The sequence below is a fragment of the Ruditapes philippinarum genome, unplaced genomic scaffold (genome assembly GCF_026571515.1).
Source record: "Ruditapes philippinarum isolate M1 unplaced genomic scaffold, ASM2657151v2 ctg4263_1_1_1_1, whole genome shotgun sequence".
Taxonomy (NCBI): Eukaryota; Metazoa; Mollusca; class Bivalvia; order Venerida; family Veneridae; genus Ruditapes; species Ruditapes philippinarum.
The window spans coordinates 230768-243660 of NW_026854123.1; the positions used below are offsets into that span (position 1 = coordinate 230768).

Genomic DNA, 12893 nt, shown 5'->3' on the forward strand with positions numbered 1-12893 from the left:
CCCTGGGGCGGGGCCAATTTTGACCCCAGGGCTTTTATTTGAACAAACTTGGTAGCTAAGCTCTAGCTATTTGGTTTTTTTTTAAAGAAGATATTTTAATTTTTTACTATATAGTACATAAAGGCAAAAACAATGATCCCCTGGGGCCAGACCAATAAGGAAAAGCAATGATCCCCTTGGCTTTTATCTGAACAAATTTGATAGAAATTCACTAGAAGATGTATCATGCCAAATATCTAAGCCCCACATCTTTGGGTTTTTTTTAAAAGAAGATATTTTAAGATTTTTCTTTCAGTTGCCATGGCAACCAGAGTTCTGCATGGAATTTAATTCTTTGAACAATCTTTAAAGGTGACCACCAAAGGACTATTCCTGTGAAGTTTGGATGCAATTGGCTTAGTGGTTTATGAGGAGATGTTGTTTAAAGTAAAAGTTTACTGACGCCAGATCGACGGCCAGACGAAAAGTGATGACAAGAGCTAACCATGTCACTTTGTGACAGGTGAGCTAAAAATAAAGTATGAAAGTAAACAAAGGGTTAGTAAGAAATTAAGAAGTGCAGTGTATCGGTTCTTGTGCACTGCACTTCTTTAATGAGATCTATCATCCTATGAAATAGATGAAGACAGAATCCCTAAAGAAAGCCCAACACGGCAAAATTGAAAATGTTGCAGGCTCGGTTTGATTGAGCCTGTTCATGGACGGTACTGGAAAGTGCAAGTTACCGTCCACGCCCCCTAGCACCGGCCCAAGCAGAACCCAACATTTAAACGTGAAATAGTAAAATTTTGAATTTAGAACATCCGCAGATGTGTTCATACGGCGGTTATCATGGAACCTTCAATGTGACACTTCCGTGCCATTCCATGAAAAGCGGCGTATGAAGTTGCAATTCAATAGATTTTTTAGTTGAAGAGAAATGGCCTGGACAAAATTATTTGTTTGTTTGTTTCATTTTACGACTTTTCCCAACAGTCATTTCAGTCATATAGGCGGGAAGTTTCCTAACCATCGTACCTGGAGAGTTACACCAGTACTAGACTACCTTCCTCTGTGCAAAGCATCTCCCAGGGATCGCCAGAGAGGTAACTGGATAAGAAGTCATCGACTCTAACCCACAGTGACTGAGTTATGATCCGGACAAGCATTAGGGAACGCCGCTGACACCGACAGCGACGCCACCGACAAAAGTTACCCCATTTTTTATGTTGCCTCTTCCAGATGACACACAAAGGTGTTGTGCAAGTTCCCAAAAATCTGTTACAGTCAATTATCATGTATCATGTAAATTGATATTGGCAAATATTTTGGGTATACTTGATGTCATGTAAACAAATAACATTGTGTTGAACATTTTTCTCGGATGACTTAAATTGACAAAAGAATATAAATGAAAATAAAGCATACCTTTACTTTAGAATACAAGTAGATTCTCAACTTCAACGTCATTTTATTCTCAGCGTATTTTGCTAAAGAAAATCCTTCTTTAGGTATTATCACATTATTCACTTTACCTAGCATGAAAAGCATGCACGATTTTTTCCCCTTTCTGCTTCTTCCATCAGGAAAAAAGAAATCTGCAGCCATTTTTACAATTTCATCATATGATATATCTTTATGTAAAGCAGTGTCAAGAATGTTTTTAGGGTCCAATTTCGATGACCTCACTTGCTTGTATCGTTTTTCTTTTGCACTGAAATGCATCCATCCGATGCTAGTTCTAAATCGAATGCGCTGGGAATCAGTCTGAAAGAAATAAACTTATATACATACAAGAGACCTGCCATCAATGGCATTTTTGCAATTACAATGATGGTGTATTGTTTTTTGTTATTTTGCGAATACACAATGTACATGTAAACAATTTTCCTTTAAATGTTAAACTTTTTTTATTAATTTTGCCAAATTTAATTTACAAATTTTTCGGGGTTGCGTCTAATCTCATTTAAATCAAACCTTAACACTTTCTCCAGTCCCTTTAACCCTTTTATCGCTCACTTGAATTTGCAGGCTCAATACCATTTAATTATGCTATGTGATCTTGTTTTTGACCAGAAATGACCCATAATATTATTTTAACTTGACCCAAGAATCACTAAAACAACCTTTCTGACAATTAGCTTTCATGATATTTGATCAAAACAGTAACCTCAGAGTGTTAACAAAGTGCTTCCATGTTTGGACTGTGTGACCTAGTTGTTGACCTTAGGTGACCAATTATTCGAACTTGGCAAAGAAATCATGAAAAAAATCTTTCTGATCAATTTCCAGGATATTTGGATCAAAACAGTAACCTCTAGAGTGTTAGCAAGGTTTTTCATATTTGGGCTGTGTGACCTAGATCTTAACCCCAGATGATCCATATTCACACCTTACCTTGAAATCATTTTAACAACCTATTTTATAAAATTAAGAAAATAACAATTTTTAAATATAGCATTAACATGTTAAGTAACAAAGATGAAAATTTATAAAAAAATATAATGTAGGTGTTGATAATGAATGTTTATTTTGAATTTGAAGTAAATCCATAAAGAAATAAGAAAGTTAAAGAATGAATAAGAAAAAATCAAAGTTTAAGGAGGAGATAATTCTGGAAATATGGATTCTAGTTTCATAAACATTGTCATATTATTATGATGTTGGAGTTTGAAGTAATTCCTATAAGAAAGTGAAAAATACAAATTTCTCAAAAGAATCTAAGTTCAAGGAGGATATAATTCTGGAAATAATCTTGCCGAGTATTGAATCTTCTCACAAATGTTGAGAGATAATAACAATTTATTGAAATTGACACAAATATGAAGTTTGAAGTAGATACATTAAAAAGTAAACAAGTTATTTAAAAAACAAAAACATTTTTGTCAAAAAAAATTTAAGTTCAAGGGAGGTAATTCTGATAATTTTTGTGCTAGAGTTGTAAACCTTATTACATATGATGTGGTTGATGACCGAAAACTTAAAGCTGGAAGTAAATACCTTAAAAATAAATAACTTATTGTGAAAAGGCATAAAAACTAGAATGAGAAATCTTGAAATTCAGTCTATTTGTTGCCATAGCAACAAAAATTTTCAACTAAAATACTAAAACTGATTTAAAAGTTCAACTTTATTTTAACTGCAAATTTCTTAAGTTCTTAAAAAGTAGGAATTGAAGATAAAAAGTAGGAATAAAGTAGGAAAAAGAAGGAACACTTGAAAAAGTAGGAGAAAGTAGGAAAAAGTAGGAACAATTTGACAGCCTGAATTTTCATGAACTGCAGATCTGTAAAACCTTTTGAAAAGGCAATTTCTTCATTACCTCTCTATATACAATGTATAGTATACCAACATTGGCGAAAACATTCAATTTTTATACAAACGCTTTTTGCAATTAATAATGCTTAAACAATTTCATTTGGGCAATAGTTTTGCATTCTAAGACCATGGAAATTATGAGGCACACAGATATTTAAGTTTTGTTGCAGACAGACTGACATACACACAGGGCCCATCACTTTATTTAAACAAAACGAGTAATGACAATTATCATTGCAGATAAAAGTAACATTTGTTACATACTTACACATATTTAATTGTTTATAGTTAGAAATTTGCTGGTGTATTCAGTCAGTTTTGTCAAATAGTAAAACCCATATACATATATCACATTAATTGTCTAAAACTTATAATGTTGGAAAGAGATTATTAAGAATGAACTGAATTCATAGGTAACTTACCTTTTTCTTCTTCCATTTGTTCGATTGGATTGATTCAACAAGTTTCATCATGTCGTTGTAATCTGCAAATACATGTAAATCAATTAATTGTAAAATGAAATACTATATTATGTTATAACATAATATATATTATCACACACCCGTGCCGATTTTGCGACTCCGTAAATATGGTATTGCACGGCCGTGCATATATTTTGACGTGACGTCATTAGTGTTATGCAAACGTAGTGTAAAGACGCGCCTACTGTAGGCGCGTAAACGGAAAATGACTCTTATTTCACTTTAAACGGTCTTTATTTTGGGTATGTGATAAATAGAATATTAAATTCGTGTAAGTTCATTACTGAATTTATTGCACTCGTTGAATAAAATGATATTATGCTCGCCAGAGGCTCGCATAATATAATTTTATTCAACTCGTGCAATAAATTCAGTATTGAACTTACACTCATTCAATATCCTCTATATATTAGATAACTATTGATTTAAGTCTTGTTACTTGTAAAGGTGGATCATTGCATCTTATAAACTAAAACAGTATAAGGGGCCTTGATGACAAGAGTCTCTGCTTCCATGTGCATTAGAACTGAAGGCAGCAACAGCCAAAATAGTTTCTGTAGTACTCAAACAAATGAAACAGACAGAAACATTTTTACTGTTTGTTTTTTTTTTGTTTGTTTGTTTGTTGTTTTTCTTTGTTTTTTTTCATATGGATTAGGGACTTTTGAACACTTTTTCTTCCATCTTAAAGGGGAGTATTTTCCAAACCATTGTTCCTTTGAAGAACCAGTACAAGATTCAAGCTATCAACAACTAACAAACAAGGCATCTCCTGGAGATCAAACATATTGAAGTGTATGCTCAAAAACCAATTAACTGATCATGAAAAGCCTAAAAGGTATCAAATCTTTATAGCAAGTTGGTTACTCATAGAAAGTGTGAAGTTTATATAAATAAGTTGATTTTATAAATATATCAATGCAAAATAAAACACAAAAAGTTCAACAATAAAAAAATAATTTAAGTAAAAAAGTTTAAGAATTTTTTTTATAAATTTTATTAACAAAATTGTAGTGATGATTTAAATCAAAAAGTTATTTTTATAACTTCCCTTTATTATATAACAGATTGTCCCTTAAAGAAAGTTTAAGATTTCATTTTTCATTTATACCATGGTGGATGTTGTGTTTTAGTCAACTGGATACAGAACTATGTTATTTCAGACTGTCAAAATTAGGTATTTTGAGGATCCAGTCTTAATATTTTTTCAAAATAAGAAAACAATACTTTGCTCACAATTAACTCCAACATCAGTTATCTCCCTTAACATTTATTTATTGCAGAAAAGTCTTTGGTACAACAGTTTAATTTTGACAGGAATTTTGTGGCAAAATACTATGTCTTTCTAGCGATGAGATATGTACTACGTCTATTATGGATAGAGAACCTGAATTTACTAATCTAAAAAAAATGTTGATTTTTTTCTTTTTTCATAAAGAAAAATTGCCTATCATAACAAAATATAAATTCCTTCAAAAAGTCCTCTTCTTATACAGTGTAAATTGACTCAAAAGACATAAAGATTACCTTCTTCTTTTGGTTTTTCATTTCCTCTATCTGCACTATTATCATCCGAACTTCCACCTAAAATAAATGATAAATTAATTTTATGATAATTATTATGGTCATTTAGCAATATTATTTGAATATGCAGACAGACATCTTCTGCTTTCAGGTCAGAAAGTCTGATTATTCATAGAAACAAACGCTTTAGTAGACCTTTGCAGCATGATCAAGTGGTGAATGCTTTTAACTTGTAAGCATTTGATTGTGGTTCAAACTTCTGCCATTGGAATCCATTGTTTCTTTCACCAAGAAACTTTTTCGCTGCTAAGTACTGCTTGGTACCAGGAGCAGACCTAAGTATCTTTTAATAAGTAGTACAGCTTTCTACACAATCAAGCTAAAGCAAATTAGTATAAACTAAAATCATTTAAATAGAACCTAGGTGTAAGCTATACATTAGTACATGTATTGAGGTATCATTTCAGTTATGATACACAAAAATGCTGACCATGCTTAAAAATAAGTTTTTTTTGTTTGTTTGTTTTAGGTTTTATTTCACATTGACACAGTATTGGTCATATCGCCACGTTCCAGCTTTACTGGTGGAGGAAGACCTCAGGTGCCCTTCTGTGCATTATTTCAGACACAAACGGGCACCTGAGTAGAACCACCGACGTAAGCTAGCTGGATACTTCCTCACATGAAAGAATCCAAAAAAATAAGTGGAAGAGCTTCAAAGACTCTGATAATTGTGTTTGACTCACTCTGCTCATTAACTTATGATAGTGAACATGAAGAATTCCCTTTTAGAGGTATATTAAACATATGACCTGAACAACCAAAATGAGCCCTATTTTAAATAGACGTGGTCTTTCCCTTGAAGCTAAGGTCAGGAAGATGCTGCTCTTTTAAGAGTTTCATAAAAGATAAACTGATCATCATATGGCATAAAGGGGTGTATTTAATGTACAGTCAGTCATGTAAAAACAGAAATATTTTAACAAGAGCAGTTTGTTAAACCATGTGCTTGACTGTTCTCAGTTATTAATACTTAATTATTTAAGTGAGCAGGCTACATACTAAGTGCTTGTCATAGAAAAAAAATCAAGTCACACTTTTAAATGTTTCAAATTTCCAAAAGACTTAAAACAATGAACATGAACATGAAATATAATGGAAATCCATATAACTATTGGATATGTTCAAGAGGAGATAACCTGGCATTAACATTATTCAAGGGCTATGGCATCAAGGGACAATAGATTAAACTAAAACCTGAATTTGAATAATTCACAGTTTGTATTTTGCATCAATTTTTCAAAAATCAAAGCAACAAGTGAAAGAGCTGTTGAAAGAAATCTTAAGTTAAAAATCAAGGGCCAAATTTAATCAAATTTACATTTGCAGAATTATCCTGCATTTCATCTTCAACTGTATTTTTAGTATTAAATGCATAACTGTTACTATTTGCCATATGCACATTATCTCATTTTAGTACTAAATAATTTGAACAATCAAAAATTTTGAAACTAAAAACAATACAACTATGCACCAAACAGATTCTCTAAGTACCTACCTGTGAATTGTGCAGTCCACCTTTCTTCTCCACATAGTACCATAAGTGTGGTATTTGGCTCTAAGGAATCAAAATAGTCTGCCTCTACTTCTACTCCATCGGAGTTTAGCATAAGTTTAATTTCCGTTTCAGGACGAATATTTAACTTTTGTCGACCTGCAAAAATATATATCAAGTATAGTTTCATTATTTGCTCCTGATATATATATCAGGAACATCATGAATATATATCATGTATATCATAATAAATATAAAACAAGAGGGCCATGATGTTACTTAATTGCTCCCAAGAAACAATTGTTTTTCAGTGATATAATTTTTCCAATAAATTTGTAGAAAGACAAGTCCAGCTCAACTTCAACTTGTGTCTCTAGTTAAAAAGTTTCCCGACACTGATTGTTTTTTCTTTATAGTAAAAATGATATGAACCAAGTTTGGTGATCATCCATTCATAAATTTGTGATAAAATTGGCCTATGACTGTGCTTCGAAAATGCAATCTTTCTATTTTTTTAGTTATCTAAAAAATTAGATAATAACACAATCTCAGTATTTAGATAACCATGTATACTGTTTGTCAGGATGACACCACCAGTCAATATTTATTTAAGATAACATAGGTATACTAGTCAACTCAACAAGAAAGATAGTTTCAGGTTGAATTATCTTACTCTCTTATAGAAACATGAAAAAAAATTGTAACTTAACTATGTGCATAGAGGGAAAAAAAAGCAAAAGATTGTTTTGATGAAATGTATTCAGTAAACAAGATAACTCTTTTAATAAAACTATACATACAGGGTTGAAAAGTGATATTGTATGAAACAGTTCAAAATTACTTTGAACAAGTGATAACCAAGTTTACAAAATGTGATTCTGAATAAAAATAATTGAAACTGATACTAGAATAGCACAAAGAATTAAAAATTAAAAATACATAAAGACAAGCAAGAAAAGCTTCTGAAGTTGACCACAATTTTCAATGTAAAGATCATTGTGACCCTGACCTTTGACTTTATGACCCTAAAATAAATAGGGGTCCTGTATTGGTCTCGCCTGTTCATCCTATAAAATTTTACAGCTATAGGTTGATATATACTTAAGTTAATGAGCAGAAACCATTTTACATTTTAAATGTAATAGTGACCTTTACCTTTGACCTTGTGACCCCAAAATCAATAGGGGTCTCCTTCCCAATATGGACAATCATCCTATGAAGTTTGAATATTGTGGGCCAAATGGAACTTAAGTTATGCTCTGATACTGTTTTTAGTTTTAAGGTATCAGTGACCTTGACCTTTGACCATATGACCTAAAAATTAACATGGGTCTTCTACCCAATATGGACAATCATCCTAGGAAGTTTAAATATTCTGGGCCAAATGGAAGTAAACATATGCTCCTGAAACTGATTTCAGTTTTATGGTAATAGTGACCTTGACCTTTAACCTTGTGACCCCAAAATCAATAGGGGTCTTCTACCCAATATGGAAAATCATGCGGCTATATCCTGGATTAGACCCCGGGGTCTAAACCAGGAGTATATATAAGGTTCATTCCGTTTTCTTTAGTGTATTATATACACGTTTTAGACCTGAAAAATACATAGGAGATTGCCAATCATGCTATGAAGTTTAGATATCATGGGCCAGATGGAACTTAAGTTATGCTCCGGAAACTGTTTTCAGTTTTAAGGTGATAGTGACCTTTCTTGTTGGGTAGTTCCAATATAATACTATTCCTCACTTGAATACCATAGGAACTCGAGAACGGGACCGTAGATTGCGGCGCATATTTTAGATCGTGTAACGGTTTTTAAAAACGTTTCTGCTACATCTAAATATCTTTAAGTATTATCCGAGCATATGGCCTCAAACAATATATTATCACTTGAACCCAATCTGTTACTTTTAAAACTGGTCAAATTTTACGGTATTATAAAATAAAGTTTCCTTTTAAAAGGAAAGGCTTGCACAGTTGTGCCTTCATAAAGTGTTTATTTAGTTTTTTTTTTTTTGTAAAAACGAATATTTTTTGTCAAAACAATTTGAAATCTATTCTCTATTGTATAAAACTTGTAAAGAAAATAATCAATCATAAAAATACTAACTATTCTATCATTCTGAAAAGGAAACAAGTGTGAACATTTCATTTCCAGAGAAATCATTCGTTTTGGCAGTTTCTAATTTCATTTATATAGCATCTTTATGGACAAGTAAATGCACTAAAATACTTCGTTACGTGGTACCAATTAATAAGCATGTATCAACTATGTTACACAACCACAGATACGGTAAGGTTAATGATATGCATGGGCTATTTTTAGATTACCTCACTGCGTTCATTAGATCTAAATATAAGTTGATCATGCACTAATATTCTCTGTGATTTGGTAAGCAAGACCACCCTTTGGAGACGTAACCATCCTCTATTGTATAAGGTATATATGTTAATTAATATACAAAACTAATACAGACAAAAACAATTATAAAAGAAACTAACTTTTGCGTCTTGAAAAAGAATTGAAACGTAACAATTTCGTTTATAATTTATTACGGTTTAAACCGATAAATCAAGTAAAAATAGAAATCCTATTTATATAAACAAACTGGGATTACCGAAGTAACTAAAATAGCTTAGATTTCCGTAATATTACTTCGTCTGATTCCGCAGTATGACAGATTCGCCCGAATTGTCACGATTGCAATCGGAACTTCATCGGCTATAATCATTAAACCGAAGAGTGACGGAAAGGGCCAAAAAGTTGTGATTGGCACGATTGCAGTTGGTTTCTCGTTCAATCATGCACTAACAAATGTAAGCAGGAAACCACCTAACCGGAACAAGTTTTCCAAAACAAATGGGCTTTGTCAAATGGCGGATGTCACTCCTTTTCTTTTTTCAATATACCGTAAATTTGACTGATTTTTAAATTAGCAGACTATATTAAATTGAGATAAGATAATTAAAGACCATCCGCTCGTATAATATAAAAAGATATTCAAAGGTCGGACAAACAATATGTAAAGCTGGTACGGATTCGGATTTATGCGCCGCAATATGCAGTCCTGTTCCAGAGTTCCTATGTTGAATACTGTTAAATCACCCTTAGGATATGAAGCCTGCTTTTTAAATTTGTCTTTTGAAGTTATATGTGATATGCAGGCTTCATAACCTCAGATCCCCTTTCAAAATTCCATTTTATTTAGTTCCGCCTATTGTTTTCTCGTTAAGGGATTCTTATTTCACTCCAAACTCCTCACAGCGGTTACGTCACGCTTTGCTACTTTAACCACTGCCACCACTGAAATCACGTGATGATAGTTGTATCATGTGACAAAAACATGGCGGCCAGTTTCAGAACGCCAAGGATCCCATATCAAACTGGCAGATTTATAATTACATCCTTACCAGACAAAATAAGTTCAAGACACACAATTTGTTATCACTTTAAAACAAGTGCCGGATCAAATCTTTTTGTGCAATCGTTCAATAACTGTTTATATTCTGCCATTGTTTACTGGTTGTTACTATGCATACGGTGTCACAGTGAAAATATCTTTCGTTATGTTTTCAAAATAATTTTTATACGTATAATTTTTTACTTTCTTGTACATTAAGCATAACTATTTAACGAAAGAAAACTAAAATGATATAAAGTATTCTATTTTAAAATTAAAAGTGAAAAAAATATATCCGACTATATTCGACCGAATTTACTTGTGGTGGCAGTGGTTACTGTACAGATCAGGGGAAGTAACCGCTGCGAGGAGTTTGATTTCACTCTATTTGATCTTTGACCTTGTGACCCCAAAATCAATAGGGGTCATATACCCAATATGGACAATCATCCTATGAAGTTTGAATTGGAACTTAAGTTATGTTCCGGAAACCAAATTGCTAACAGACAGACGGACGGACGCTAGGGGGTAAAACATAATATGCCCGAAATTGTTTGGGGCATATAAAAACATTTTTAACTTATAGTTAACTTATAGTATATTTTAAAAAGGGTGTCATAATTTATAAAACATTTTTGGTTTAGAAGGTTTTTGCTATCAATCTTATCTGGTCATACTTTTTCATCTCGGGTCCAATACTCGTGTCTGTGGTCCTCACCGGCCTGTGCCATATACAAAAATATCAGATAAACAGATACAGTAAAGGGAAAGATAATGCATGTTATAATGTGAACTTACATTTTGCAATGAGATCTTCAAAACTAGTCACAATCACCCCTTTTCTTACATTTCTTGTTACATTGAAAAGTTTCAACGGAAGTTTCTGTTTTTCGTTTTCCATGCCGGCACACTGAAACTGAAATAAAAAATGGAGTAACGGAATATAAGGGAAGTAACTGTACATATTACAAACTTCATTCTCATCTTTCCATATACTGTACTGTATAGCCGATTTGGTTCATTCAAAAAATTATTTATTTATTTAGATCTATTTATTACTTTTTTATTTATGAATTTATACGTAAAAGGGTCGAAAGAGAAAAGATTGATAAATTTGGATCTTTCAAACAGAACATTACTTCCAGGTATTCCAAATGAAAAGCAATTTATTCGCATCAACAGAAATTCAGAGTTCCTTGGATCGTGGACCCTTCGGGATTTCTAAAGCCTTGCAACAGAATGTCTACAGTTTTATCAGCAAATGATAGTACCAAATGCATGGATATGTGAAAAAAATTGACCGACTGACATGATGCATATTTCTATCAAAATGATTCCCTATTCAGAAAATAAGCCTAATTATGAAAGCATATCATGCATTTGTAAACAGTTTAGCAAAAACAGGAGAACTTACCATTTTTTCTTCTCGAATGGCCTCGTGTCCAAAAATGACGATCTCGACAAAAATATAACGAAAAGCGGAATATACTTTAGGCATTGCGCAAACATTTTTTCATCAAACGATATGTATGAGGGTAATGCATCAAAAGTTTTTGCGAGAAGGTGTAATGTATAAGTTATTGCGTCAATTTTTTTTGAGAAAGTGAAATGTAGCATGTATTGCGTCTACATTTTTTTCGAAAAAACACATTTTTTTAATTTCTCGCAAAAAATTTACTCGTAATGTGCAATGTTTCTGTTTTTGCAAGAAAACATTTGGCCAATTAACTCAAATCTTCTGGTTTATTCGAATTATTTTTTGCGAAAACACTAAAAATATCATGCCTTTGCACCTTAATTCTTTCGACTTGCGTAAATCTTCTCATAAAAGATCGCGTAAGAGGTGACCCTTTGAAGCTTCCGTAACTGATTACTTGTGTCATCATAAAAACGAATAAGATATACATGAAATAAGCAGACATTTCTAAGGCGCAATTTAAGCAGAATAACAGAAAGCGAAAAACGTCTTAAATTTTAACTTATTTGTCATTGCTAACACATTCTTTTCTAAAGAACTTATGCATGGAATTCCAGCTTTTGTTTATTTCATATGGCTGCACTGACACAGTTTAATAAAGGATACTTTAGATATTAATTACGTATGACATGTTTAAGCAATCTTTATTAAAGTTTGTGTGCTATGCGAGATAAACGAGAATAAAAATTAAAACATGAACTATTAATGGAAACCATTATCAGCATGAAATTGCTTTACATATTCGTTCATTTGTTGATAACAATGTATTGTCAGTGCATTAACATTCTTGTTATACGTAATACACATCTAAGGAATCATCTATAAAACTGTCGTGCCATTTTATTTCTATTTTATGAACGCTACGGTTAAGCTTGTTCGCATATCTTTCTTAACAATCGTTTTATTTATCCTTTGATCTTTTTCATGGATCGCACGTCTTTCTCGCTATATGCTTTAGCATTTGATACACGTATTAAGCCAGCATCAGTGTGCTTTTTTTAATCGAAATAGGATGTTGCGCTGCTAATTTTGAAGGAGTCATTTGAAATTAAAATACTACTAAATTTTAAGATTACAAAATGTCAGGAATAACACAAGAATACTCGTAGTGATAACGAACACAATTATTTTATTGAATTCACTCTTTATCTAGTA

General features: G+C 32.3%; 1 protein-coding gene across 3 annotated transcripts; it reads right to left on the reverse strand.

The window, feature by feature from the left end:
* Window positions 1-885: 885 nt before the first annotated feature.
* LOC132739013 (uncharacterized) lies at window positions 886-12120 on the reverse strand. Of its 3 annotated transcripts, none has more exons than XM_060726651.1 (5): window positions 11060-12120; window positions 6862-7017; window positions 5307-5363; window positions 3720-3781; window positions 886-1746 (listed from the first exon to the last, which is right to left on the reverse strand). In XM_060726651.1, exons 1-5 carry the CDS (start codon window positions 11223-11225, stop codon window positions 1369-1371), a joined length of 819 nt encoding a protein of 272 aa, XP_060582634.1. In that variant the 5' UTR covers window positions 11226-12120; the 3' UTR covers window positions 886-1368. The 3 variants fall into 3 exon arrangements, with proteins under 3 accessions (XP_060582634.1, XP_060582636.1, XP_060582635.1); XM_060726653.1 differs by lacking the exon at window positions 11060-12120 and adding an exon at window positions 9967-11048; XM_060726652.1 differs by lacking the exon at window positions 5307-5363.
* Window positions 12121-12893: the final 773 nt, after the last annotated feature.